This window comes from Populus euphratica, unplaced genomic scaffold (assembly GCF_000495115.2).
Source record: "Populus euphratica unplaced genomic scaffold, PopEup_1.0 scaffold25.1, whole genome shotgun sequence".
Classification (NCBI taxonomy): Eukaryota; Viridiplantae; Streptophyta; class Magnoliopsida; order Malpighiales; family Salicaceae; genus Populus; species Populus euphratica.
The window spans coordinates 3,334,007-3,346,951 of NW_011499851.1; the positions used below are offsets into that span (position 1 = coordinate 3,334,007).

Below are 12,945 nucleotides of genomic sequence, written 5' to 3' on the forward strand. Positions count from 1 at the left end.
TTGAGTGGATTCGTGACCAATAATGTTGCATGTGTGTGGTATCATAGTAATTATCTATTTTTTAATATGTGTATTATATATATTTATTCTGGCAAATAAAAAGATAAAAAAATTATATTTTATCAATGAAAAAAATAAAATAAAAATCATTAATTAATAGTTTAATTATTGAAAATGTTAACTAGTCTTAGATATAAAGTACAAAAGATATAGCACTCTAAATATATTTTATCTAAAATAAATTATATGTTTTATTATCCAATAAAAAACTAAAATCTTGTGTTTTTTAATTATTAATCAATCTAAGATTAAAATTTTTTTGTCTCATCAGATAAATAATCATTCTAACATCAATTATAAAAACTATTTTTTTTAATATTAAGACTACGGTTTACATATAAGTGTGTAATTTTTAATATTAAAAAATAAAATAATTTTTTAAAAATTTTTAAAATATTAACCGAGTTCTCATAATTTTAATAAATTAGTTATTAAAATTAAAATAATTAATAAAACATATATTTTTAAAATTTTTGTTTTATAAAAATACAATGTGATATTTTTTTCTTTTGAGAGACTTAATAGTATATATAAAAACAATGTATTTTTTTAATTTTTTTTATATTTTAATAAAAACTAGATATTTTAATATCAAATTTATATTTTTATAATATAAAAATATAAAACTATATTAATTAAAATTATCATTAAACATTAAATCATAAATTTTAAAATGAATTTTTGGAATTTTTTTATGGGCTGGACCTAATTTAAAAAGAAACTATATCGAGATTTATCTAAAATAAAATTAAACCATAATTAATTTGACAAAAAACTCATTTACAGCTAAACTCAACTCAACCACATGAGATACCTGACGTTCCAGACTGAAACAACTAATATGCTTATGTACTGGTAGTTAGCTACTGTGCTCAGCGCTGTGTTACTGAGCTCTATAAAGTAATCACCATATTATATTTCATTTGCTGCATAATACAACTATATAATTTTGTACTGGTGGTTAGCTACTGTGCTACCTGGAATGAAGGAGCGTGGTTGCTGTCTCCGGTGGCGGCGGCGGCTGGGAACCCCGGTGATTATTCTTCCAAACGTGTTGGCTGTGCAGTGAGGAGCTGCTGCACCGGTCGATGGTTCTTCTCCTCCTGAGAGTGTGCATTTTTTCTGCTTTGTTTCTTCTCTTCTTCCTTCTCTCTTTCTCTTCTATTTTATTCTCTTGTTTCGTTCACTCTTTCTCTCTTCTCTGTTTCTGTTTCCATCTTTCCCCTGTCCTTCTTCTCGCCTCTATTCTCCCCTGTTTCCTTCTCTCTATCCCCTCTGTTATTCTTTCAATTTCTCTTCCCAATCACCCTCTGTTTCGGTTTCTTTATTTCTTCGTTCTTCCGTCAACTCCCCTGTGTTCTGTTGGCTCCCCCCCCCCCCCCCCCCCCCTCTCCGTATCTGTATCTATCGTTGTTTCTTCTCCCCTCCTCTGTTCTGTTCGGTTTTTTCTTCTCTGTCTCACCTTCCTCCTCCCTTTTCTTTCTTTTTTCCCCTTCTTCTCGTCTCCTTTTTCAAAACAAATCCCCTCTATTTTTCCACTCTCTAGGTACTCGTCTCCCCCCTCCTTGTATCTGGTTCTCCCCCTGTATTTATAGGAGGCAGGGGGAGAGGACAACCTTACCCTGCCCAAGCGCAGGGTAAGGTGGCCGGGGCATGGATTTTCTGTTTTTTCATTATGGTAAGGGTATGGGTTGTGTCAGTAGTTAGGCAAGTGGGAAAGTAGAGAAGGAGAAGTTGAGCGGGAAAAGGTTTAAAATTAAAACCTTGATATCAGAGATGGAAAAATTATGCAAATTGTCAATGCAATCAATGTTTCTAACCACTGAACTAGATATTATTAAAACCTGGCCTCTGGTTAGTGTAAGCGTTAAAGGAAATTAAGCTAGTCGAAGAAAATCAAACCAGTTCAGGAGCCCAAGAAAATCAAGGAGAGGAATCTGCAGAATAAAGTTGCAGCCACTGTCAATTAATGTAGATTGATTTGTTTTTTATTTGTTTCCTTGCTCTTAAACAAGTCAAGCTTAATTATAGGAAGCATAATAGGATTCTGATGCTATGATAACACTACAAAGGGCTGTAATATTTCTTTTCTGTTTTGGTAAGTGTTTTAAAGAATCCATAAAATAATATTAGGGTGGTGAGAATCTCAATAATTGAAGCTAAAGGTGTGAGGACAATTTGCATTTTCACGCTTGTTGTAGTGGTGCTTAAACTCTCCTTCGGTCAAGTTAAGGCGGAATCCAAAGAAAGCATTTACAAATGCCATGCTTGTAGGAAGGAATGCAGGGCTGCTTGTAATTGTATTTTAATTGGCTTTTCTTTATAAAAAATTATTTAAAAGTATTTTTTTATGTTTTTAAATCATATTTTTTAAAAATAAAAAATATTATTTTAATATATTAAAAAGAAACATTGCAAAAACTAATTACAAGTACCCTCGAATGCATTGCGGGGTGGGTGCGCTCCCTTGGGTTTCCATAATTAATAATATGGAAGACGAAATAGCTCTTTCAACAAGGTCAGCTCATGAAAGGAAAATTGAATGATATGCTTTTATATTATTTGCTCTTCAGCACACCACCATATCATTATGTACTAAAAACATGATGATGTGGTTAGTTTTCGATAATTAGTTTGATACGTCACTAATGTGTTTATTATTATTATACTTTAAAATTTTTATTTTATTTTATTTTTTCTGATTTTATGAATATTGAGTTTCCCAATAAAGAAAGATGATACACATGCAGCTGGGGTTGGGCATCGTCTAAGCAGTTACTATTTTATAGGCCGGCTAATGCTGCGACATGGGCACTCTTAAAAATAAAATATGGAAAAAAATTGTTCAAGATAATTATTTAATAATATTATTGAATCTTTTCTAATACATCAACTTTGAAATCTTTTCTTTGTGAGACAATGTGGTATTTTATCATATAAGCTGGGCTCAGCCCATTCGATCTTCTCTTTATTAAGTAACCGTTTAGTTAGCCTCATGTAATTCTTCCTTTTCTTCTCGTTGGTGATATTTTCTTCTACTATCAGTCCGGTCACGCATTACCAAAATTAATTATCTTCTTTATATGGTTTCAAAGAGTCGTTTTCACATTGCTCTTATATCAGTTTGGTGTATGTAAAGAAACATTTCCCTTTTGATTTATGTTCTTAGTTTACTGCACCACATGGTTGATTTGATCAGGATTGCATTGCCAGTATGTAATTTGGATCCATTTTGTCCTCTTCTATTTGCCTGAAAGCTGAACATGCTATTATTCCATGTCAGGGTACTAAGATGCATGTAAAACGAGCTAGAAGTGCAGACATATGAGGGCCAAAGAAAGATGAAAAGACTGCTTCCACCGTCCATTCATGCGTTGCCCCACGGGCCACTGATTCTTAAATGAAAGTTCATCGTAAAACAATGGCCTACAAAAATTGACATCATTTGGCATTTTCCTCACAAGCCTTTGATATCTAATGATGGCTAGATTTTATTTGATGTAGGGCTTATAGTCCACCATATCCAACTTCAGATGATATTTTTAGCTGCTGTGGATCATACACGGATGTGAAGCCTTTCTAGTCATTAATTGCAGATATCTTTCTTTCAGCCTCACAAATAGATAATGGGGTTCTGTGTTTTCCTGCTTTTAATGTCAATCTCTGTTTCTCTAGTGCCAATCGGTGCAGGAGAAGGGATTATAGTTCCAGGCAGATATGTCAGTGCAAATCAATCCATAATTTCTGCTAGTGGAACTTTTGCTCTAGGCTTCTTTAGTGTGGGAAATTCAACTCCAAGGTACTATCTTGGCATTTGGTATAACAAAATTCAGAAGAAATCTGTTGTCTGGGTTGCGAATAGAGAATCCCCTACTGATTCTCTAGGAACTTTCTCACTCGGGGTCGATGGAAATCTAGTGGTTCTGGATGCAACAGGGAAAATTGTTTGGTCATCCAATGTAAAGATTGCTCATTCAGCTATAAATAGCATGATGGGTGTCCTAACGGATAGTGGAAACTTTTTATTGAGAAGTGGGGAAACCATCCTGTGGCAGAGCTTTGATCATCCGTCGGATACGTTCTTGCCTGGCATGAAAGTTGGCAATAATCGCAAAACTGGTCAAAGAAGGCAGCTTACATCTTGGATAGACGCTGAAGATCCACAACCAGGATTATTCTCTTTCGGCTTGGATACGACGGGACCTCTGCAGTTTTTCATATGGAAGGATCATGTTCCTTATAGCCGAACCAATGTCTACAGCAATTCTATGTCATTAACGAAGTTATCCCGATGGCTACCTTTTGCTTATTACGTTACTGTGAAGTTAGAGGGTGATGATATTTATCTTTCTTACAGTATCTCAGATATCTCAGTTATATTAAGGATCACACTAGTCCCAAATGGGCGACTTGAGGCTCTGATATGGGAGGAGAAAAACAGTAAATGGTTTTCTATATGGCAGTGGCCTCAAGTTTACTGTGATTTCTATGGTCATTGCAGTCCATTTAGTAGCTGTGACAAAAAAGGTTCTCCAGTTTATTGCCAATGTTTGACAGGTTTCCAGCCAAAAGCTCAGCAAGAGTGGCATATGAGGAATTGGACTAGTGACACTTGTGTGAGGCAAAAGGCACTAACATGTGACAAGGATGATGGGTTTTTGAAGATTGAAACTATAAAATTACCAGATCATTCGTATCTAGTGGAAAATATGAGTGCCAATGATTGTGAATCAAGATGCCTACAAAATTGCTCTTGCACAGCTTATGCACTTGTCAATGCAAGTCAAGGAAATTCAATTAACTGCCTGAGCTGGTATGGGGACTTGATGGATATTGTACATGACATTGGAGGGCAAATTCTTTACGTTCGTGTTCATGACAGAGAACTTGGTATGATCATATAATTTCAACTAGTTTTAACTTTCTCAACATCTGCATTGAGCCTAATAGATTAGGACTAACTGTCCCCTTTAGTGAATTTCAATAACAACTAATCTACCTTCACTTTTATATGCAGTTGAAAATGATGGAAGTAGTGATAACTTTTCCAGTAGACGCAAGCGCTCTATTATAATTCTAGTAGCAGTAATTTCTTTAGGGGTTCTTGCTATTCTATCTGGCTATTTCACCTGGAGAAAAAGATTTGGAAAACAAGGTGTCTTTCCATACCTTTCTTCATCAAAAAGATAATGATTATTGTTGGCTGTCCTGGTTTACTCTGTAGCTTAACATTAATTGATACCTGACAGAGATAATTGAAGGGAGTTTTTCTGGGACCAGCACCCCCATTGGAGGTGAAGCTGGTAATGGTGACACGAAGCTGAACATATTTAGCTTGAACAGAATACAGGCCGCCACAAATGACTTCTCTGAAGATAATAGACTGGGAGAGGGTGGTTTTGGCACTGTTTATAAGGTTTTGTTTCCACTTTTAGGAAATGCTGCATTCAACTTTTCAAATTTAGTTGATTTCAGTTACTTTCCCTTTGATTCTATTCTCTTTCCTGATGATGTGATTGGTTTTATTGAGCATTTGCTCTGTAGGGGGATTTGGCATTTCAAGAAGTTGCAATAAAAAGGCTTTCTAAGAAATCTGGACAAGGACTAGAAGAGTTCATGAATGAGTCAAAACTTATTTCTAAGCTCCAACACACTAATCTGGTGAGGCTCTTAGGTTGCTGTGCTGAAGGGGAGGAGAGAATATTGGTGTACGAATACATGCGGAATCGAAGCCTGGATAAGTTTTTGTTTGGTAAACTTTCGTTCTCTCTTTTGAAACTCCTAAAATATGTAGCCATCCTTGTCTGAACATCGTCAATAGCTTGAACACTTACATTGCATTACATTAGGTTTGTTCTACCATAGTCAAATTGTCAGCTAATGATTTCTTCTATCAGATCCTTCTGAAAAGGCAAACCTTAATTGGAGCAAACGTTTTCGAATTATCGAAGGCATTGCACAAGGTCTACTTTACCTTCACAAGTACTCTAGATTAAAAGTGATCCACAGGGACCTAAAGGCAAGTAACATATTACTGGACGATGCAATGCATCCTAAGATTTCAGATTTTGGATTGGCAAGGATGTTTGGATCTGACCAAACCGAAGCAGATACCAAACGGGTGGTTGGTACTTAGTAAGTTTGATTACTCCACATAAACTTCGATTGGCGTCAACGTGATTCTACTGATATTCTAATTTTCTGTCACTACTAATTCATTTGCACTATTACTTCTGCAGTGGCTACATGTCACCCGAATATGCACAGTATGGAAAATTCTCAGAAAAATCAGATGTCTTCAGCTTTGGAGTTTTGCTATTAGAGATTGTGACCGGTAAGAGAAATGCTGAATTTTTTCGCAACGATCTTCCTCAAACCCTTCAAGGATGGGTAAGTTGAAAAAATAAAAGAAAAAAGAAACCTTTCCTCCCGTGTTATCTCCATATAATAGTTGATTACTAGTAAAACAAGACATTAATGTATTTAAAATGCTTCTCAGGCATGGGAATTGTGGAATGAAGCTAGAGGACTAGACCTTATCGATCCATCGATAAAGGACTCACGTGAAAGTCCTGACAGAATTTTCAGGTGCATCCATGTAGGGCTTTTGTGTGTGCAGGAGTCTCCAGCTGATAGACCTACGATGCCATTAGCGGTTCAGATGTTGAGCAATGACAATGCATCACTTCCTTCTCCAAAAGAACCTGCATTCTCTAGTCTTAGTCGTCGGAGATCTGGCAATTTTGTTGCCTTTCATAACACATCAACTATATATTCTAACAACGAATTGACAATTAGCCTGCCTGAGGCTCGATAAGACTTTCCAGGTTTTTCAGTTCACTTTTTTTTTGTTAATAGTCGAAGTTTTATTAAGAAAAAAGGGCTACAAAGATAATAGCCTAACTTACATCAGATGAACAAGTGCTTCCCAGTTCACTTGACATGTAAATACATTGAAATTCATCAATATTTCAAGGCTTCATATCCAACTTGACATGCAAATACATTGAAATTCATCAATATTTCAAGTCAGTTCACTTTTTTTTTGTTAATAGTCGAAGTTTTATTAAGAAAAAAGGGCTACAAAGATAATAGCCTAACTTACATCAGATGAACAAGTGCTTCATATCCAACTTGACATGCAAATACATTGAAATTCATCAATATTTCAAGTATCAAAATTTACTGGCTCATAGTGCTTCATATCCAACTTGAGATCTTATTGTAGCTGTGACCAGAAAAATATTAGAAATATCAACTGCATCAAAGAAAACAAATAGTTAATTTAAAAAATAAACACATCGTCAGCTTCAAACCACCATCAGAAAATTGGAAAACGCTGACAGGATATTCTTTTGATGTCCAGGAAAACATTCTGTTAGTATCTGACTTGTCAATGGAATTGTCGAAGGAAATATGTTGTTGGCAAGTTTCTCGTCAGGGATTTACATTCCATCAGCATTTTTGCCGGCAACTTCCAACTCCGATGGAAATGCGGATGAAATATCCACTCCAAAAAAAATAAGTTTCTTCCGCCAGCAACACTATCGACACCTTAAATGCCGAAAGAACTGTCCATCATGAATTCCAACATGCCAAGACCTTTTATAACTTTCCGAAGAAATTTTTGCGAACATTGCCAATGAAATGGCTGATGGAATCCCATGTCCATCAAGGATTTTGTCAGCGTTTCATATATTTTTTGTATTGTTCAGTTGTTATAATTCTAAATTCATCCTAAAATCAAAATAACAACAACAAAAATACAATCACAACAAAAAATGCATCTTCATAACAAAAAAAAAATATAATACAAGTTTCTTCATTCATCTTAATATTCCATACACAAATATTTTTCAAACAAGACATAAACTTCTAAAAAGGGAGAGAAAAGTATCGTGAACCAGAAGGTCCAAGTAGAAGGAGTCAAATGTAAAGCATGCATGTAATTTTTCCCAATGCCTCTTATTTTCTTGTTCAAGTTGTGCTCACCTCTCTCTCTCTCTCTCTCTCTCTCTAATTTAGGTAATTGTACTTCCAATCGTTCCTAAACTATTTTTTGGACCAACTCATCAATATCCGGTGATTTGGGTTGAAATGCGGTGTGACTACTATTGAAACACAATAGTTCACCCTCATTTCTAAAAGTGTCTTCATCAAATTTTACAATTATGCCAGCATTATTTTTATCCTATAAAATAAAAAAATAAAAAAGTTAAAATTCTAAATTCATATTAATGATGCATATAAGCATTATTAAGAAAATGATAACTGTTAAAAAAAAAAAAATCAATGAACACTTCTGCTTTTTTATTGACAAATTTTTCTCTCTCATTTCCCTCTATTTGTTTTTAATATAAGTTTCCTCGTATAATTTAAGTGGAGTTGATTTCCACTCAAGCTTCTTTTCATGCAAATTAAATAATTTATTTTAACAGTTTTATAAATAAAAAATTAATTAAAATTTAAAAAATAATAAAATATCTAATAATGAACATTTACTAGGCACTTTGTATGGTTTACAAATGAAAGCACTCCTCTTATATGTTAATTGAACAAACCATGAGTTTAATTTTTTATATTTTAAATCTTGAATCATAAACACTTTTTAAAATCTTCTGTTGCTACCAAAATCTTGAAACAATATCTAATTACAACTCCATGATATACCCTAGTTTATAATTTTTCACATTGCTATGTCATTATAGTCGATTCTATTAATTACTTGTTTCCAAATATCATACTCATGTAACTTAGTATATAAATTTGTTAAACAGAAATAAGGTTAGGAACTAAAAGAATAAAAATTTAAAGTAATATAAATTTGATACTTACTTAGTAGCACCATGGTTTTCCTATACTTTTCTTACCAATACCTCATTGTTATTTTCCAAACAAAAATTTTTTTTATATTAAATTCATATGTTAATTACTTTTGACCAATACCTCATTGTTATTGTCCAAACAAAAAAAAAAATTATATTAAATTCATATGTTAATTACTTTTTAAAATTTAAATAATTATTAAATTAAAGTTTATTTATCGAACATTAAACTTTTCTCCACCAAGCTTATATCTTATTTGTCCATTTAGAATGTTCATGAAATCAACTCCATAAAAACAATAGTTCTTTAAACAATGATTTCATCATAGACAAGATCAAATAAATAATTTCAATATTGATAAACTTGAAAATCAATTTATCAAAGCCATTTCAATTTAATGTAAATCTTAAAAAAATTTAATACAAATAAATAACTTCAATAATTAGAAAAAAAACATTAATTACAGAGGTCATCATTCTATAATAATTATGTCTAATACTAAGTCTCTAATAGAAGAGATTCTAACTCTTCTATCTCAATTGATCAAACGTTAGTTGTTAACATCTATAATAAATGCTTTTTCATAATTGACATCTAATAAATTAACTACATAATTATTGACATTGGTACTTTATGTAGTTGTGATCTTATTGAACTTGGACTTATTTCTTCTTTGATATATGATACCTAAAAAAAAACAATTAATACTATAAGTAGAAAGCTTCCTTCAACCCAATATTTTCATTATTCAAATCAATGTTGAGTAAAAAAAAAAGAGAAACAATCACTTTCTAAATAGCCGTTTCAATAAGCAATTAAAATTCTTCACTAAGGAGTTTCACTTATAAACTATCAACCTCAACTTATTAATCATTGTTTTTATTCAAATTTAACAATTGAACTACCATGTTCATTGTTTTTAAAAATTCAACATTTTCACAACGAAACCACAATCATTAGTTGGTGCTCAATTCATTATTTCAATTCTCTCACAATGCTTATAACAATATCATGCTAATAACAAATTCAATTAATAAAATAAATTCAAAAACAATCCATTCTTTATTAATATTCATCCCAATCATCTCAAGATCATACTTGTAACAAAATCAAGTAATACAAACTTCCCACACATCTTTTACAAACTAATAATTAAGATTTTCATTATGATGATAATTCTAAAAATCAACTTCATAACAATCTTTCCTACCAAATAAATTATTCCAAATCCATATTTCAATCACTTAATTTTCCTAAAACAATCTCAAGCAATTCAAATATTAATCCAAAATTCCATATCAGATCAAATAAACACCACAATCAAATAATTTTCAAATCTAATAATCTTGGTACACATCCAAGTCATGAAGACATTACAAAATATCACAACAGGATCCAAACACAATTATAAATCGTCACACAATTCCTATTATTGTAAAATCAAGCTAAAGCATTCTCTGAAATACCAATTAATTTTATCATTTTAAATCAGAATACAATCTTACAAAACTGAGTTCTCATCTCTCTCAATATTATTCCGAACTCTTAAGCTGACAACTCCGATCAAAATAATTCCGTTCAATCCAAATTACATTCAATGTAAACCAATCCATGCACAAACAAACTACCTAATTTGCATCATATCTCACTATACTTCCTAGAAATTCTATCCTCCACTCGTAAATTTCACTAACAATCCATCCCAATTAACAAACCAAAATTGCAATCAAGCCATTAAAATTCATATTTTCTACCTTAAAAATTCAGCCTTCTTCCCCATTTAAATACCAACATCATCCCCATTTAACTAGGTTCGACAGCACCTCATATCAATAGTTAATCCCTAAGCATCTCTCATTGCAACTCCTCCACACAAATCAACATAGAAGCTTGTGTTGAGGCTTTCAGCATCAATCCATCCCTTTCATTTTAGATAAAGCAACATTATAATTTATGTTCAAAAAATAAAAAGAAACAGTGGGTAGAGGGGTGGGGGCACAATGCTCCATCATGTCTTGATATTGACCTTAAAACACAAGCTTGCTTGGCATCATATATATATAGATAAACCTGGGATGAGTAGAAGAAAGGTGGTGATGGTTTTGTGAGTGGGGAGGAGATAAACCTGGGATGAGTAGGGTGATGGTTTTGTGAGTGGGGAGGAGATAAACATAGGTTACCTGGTACTGTGTCGGATTTAGGTAAATGAAGAAGAAGAAGAAGAAAAAGAAGAAATGGGAGAAAAGAGAGGGGCTGTTAGGTTTTATTCAATTTAAAATTATTGAGGGAATTTCTATAGACAATTCTATTTAAAGTTTTACAAGTCATCAATGCCAACAGAATTGTCAATATAATTTATTTATTTAATTAATTATGTTCAGCATTTTCATAGAAAATAACTGACATAAATTATCCATTGCAGTTTTCCTTAAGAAACAGGGACAAAATATTTTCCATCACGGTTTCCCTCAGGAAACAGCAACGGAATATTTTTCGTCGGCATTTTCATTGGCTTTTTTCAATTTTCTGGTAGTGAACAATGTCCAATTTTATTTCTTGGTCATAATTCCCCCACGAACCTATTCTTCTTTTATGCCTCTTCCATTTATTATCCTCCATTAAAAGAAAGTCTTGAAATAGCAATACTGGAGCTCAAGGGGTTCAGAAAGTCTATAATATTGCCTTCCACAACTACTGCAAGGAACGAAACATAAAATAGTAACTTTATTTCCAGACTGACTGCAAGGGACGAAACATAAAATAGTAACTTTATTTCCAACTCATGTTTCAAATTGCTTTGCATTAGCTTTTCCCTACAAATTGTTGTGTTCAATCTTAAAAAAAATATATAGTTATGCACAGTTTCATGTTTCTAGTGTCAAAATTGGTTCGATGTAGGTGCTAAGCATGAGTGCTGATGTGACCCATCCACAACCATGGGAAGACTCTAGCCCATCGCTTGCATCTGTACATTTGTGTGGGCTTTTATTGAAATGTAATGGATATAATACATCTAGAATATCTCGCTAGGAATTTAAGAAATTCAAAATAACTCAAGATCTTGAGCAATATAATTTTTTTAAAATTTTTCTTATTTCTGAAAATAATATAAATCATAATTGTTAAATATAATTGACACTTTTAATACATAAAATACCCTCCTTTAATATGGGCCATCTCATGTGTTGGGTCCATCCGGGAGGTGGTTAGCCAGCCGGGCTTTCAACATTCTAATTGACCTTTGGGTCGTGGATTTGTTTTATGTGTAGGCCTTTGAGCCCAAATCTTGGTTGATTAGCTGTAAAATTAATTTGATTTGGATGTGGCCAGTGAAGTGGTGACCATATATAGTTGTAATTGAACATAAAATAAAATAGAAAAGATCTTTTTATTATTTGAACAAGAAGACAGGTGTTTGATGGAACTTGTTTAAATCCTATAGCATACATGCTTATGTTTTCAATTAAAAATATTGTATTTATGCTTATGATTTGTTTTCAGATTGGTAGGAAGTGGATGCCAGCAGTGGCCAAAGCCTTGAGTTACTTAATAGTTTTTTTTTTTATTTCTATGTTTTGATAATAGAATATTTGTTCCCTTTATAATTGCAAGTTAATTTAATTTTAATTATATAGCTTTTAGTTCTTAAGTATGTTAGACATGGATTGAGAACACTTAACACTGACGCTGGAATTAAGTATGCCCTTATAAATTCATCAACATTCCACTTACATCCTTGTATTTTTAATTTTCAAATATTACCCTTCAACTTTTTTTACCTTAGATAGAGGTGATTAAGAAAGAGAAATGAGTATAAGCAATAACAATAGTAGATTCACACTGATAATTAGTCTTTCAATTATTTTCAAAAAAGAGGAAGAGTATATAACAACAAATCAGAACGCCAAACTGATTTTGAGTTGAATAGTCGATGGTGAAAAACATAAATTTATAGAAAATGAAGAAGATGAAACATTTGTATTGATGACTTGTTATATGAACAAGAAAAAACATCAAAATTTACTGTACTTAAGACACTTGTTATACTAATTACATGAG

At 32.6% G+C, this 12,945-nt stretch overlaps 1 protein-coding gene across 3 annotated transcripts in view; it reads left to right on the plus strand.

Annotated features, from left to right (window-relative positions):
* The first annotated feature begins 3,269 nt into the window (after positions 1–3,269).
* LOC105121647 (receptor-like serine/threonine-protein kinase SD1-8) overlaps positions 3,270–12,945 on the plus strand; it is a 25,347-nt gene continuing 15,671 nt past the window's right edge. Inside the window, exons 1-9 of one of the 3 annotated variants that reach the window (XR_841586.1) lie at positions 3,270–4,950; positions 5,078–5,215; positions 5,310–5,476; positions 5,605–5,812; positions 5,958–6,195; positions 6,300–6,450; positions 6,560–6,895; positions 6,993–7,036; positions 7,234–7,255. Coding sequence is in view for 2 of the 3 variants with exons in the window: in XM_011020378.1 (XP_011018680.1) it covers positions 3,687–4,950; positions 5,078–5,215; positions 5,310–5,476; positions 5,605–5,812; positions 5,958–6,195; positions 6,300–6,450; positions 6,560–6,877 (2,484 nt within the window). In the remaining variant the exon portion in view is untranslated. Of the gene's footprint in view, positions 4,951–5,077; positions 5,216–5,309; positions 5,477–5,604; positions 5,813–5,957; positions 6,196–6,299; positions 6,451–6,559; positions 6,897–6,992; positions 7,037–7,233; positions 7,256–12,945 lie in introns of those variants that run through there. The other 2 variants (XM_011020378.1, XM_011020379.1) reach the window with 2 other exon arrangements.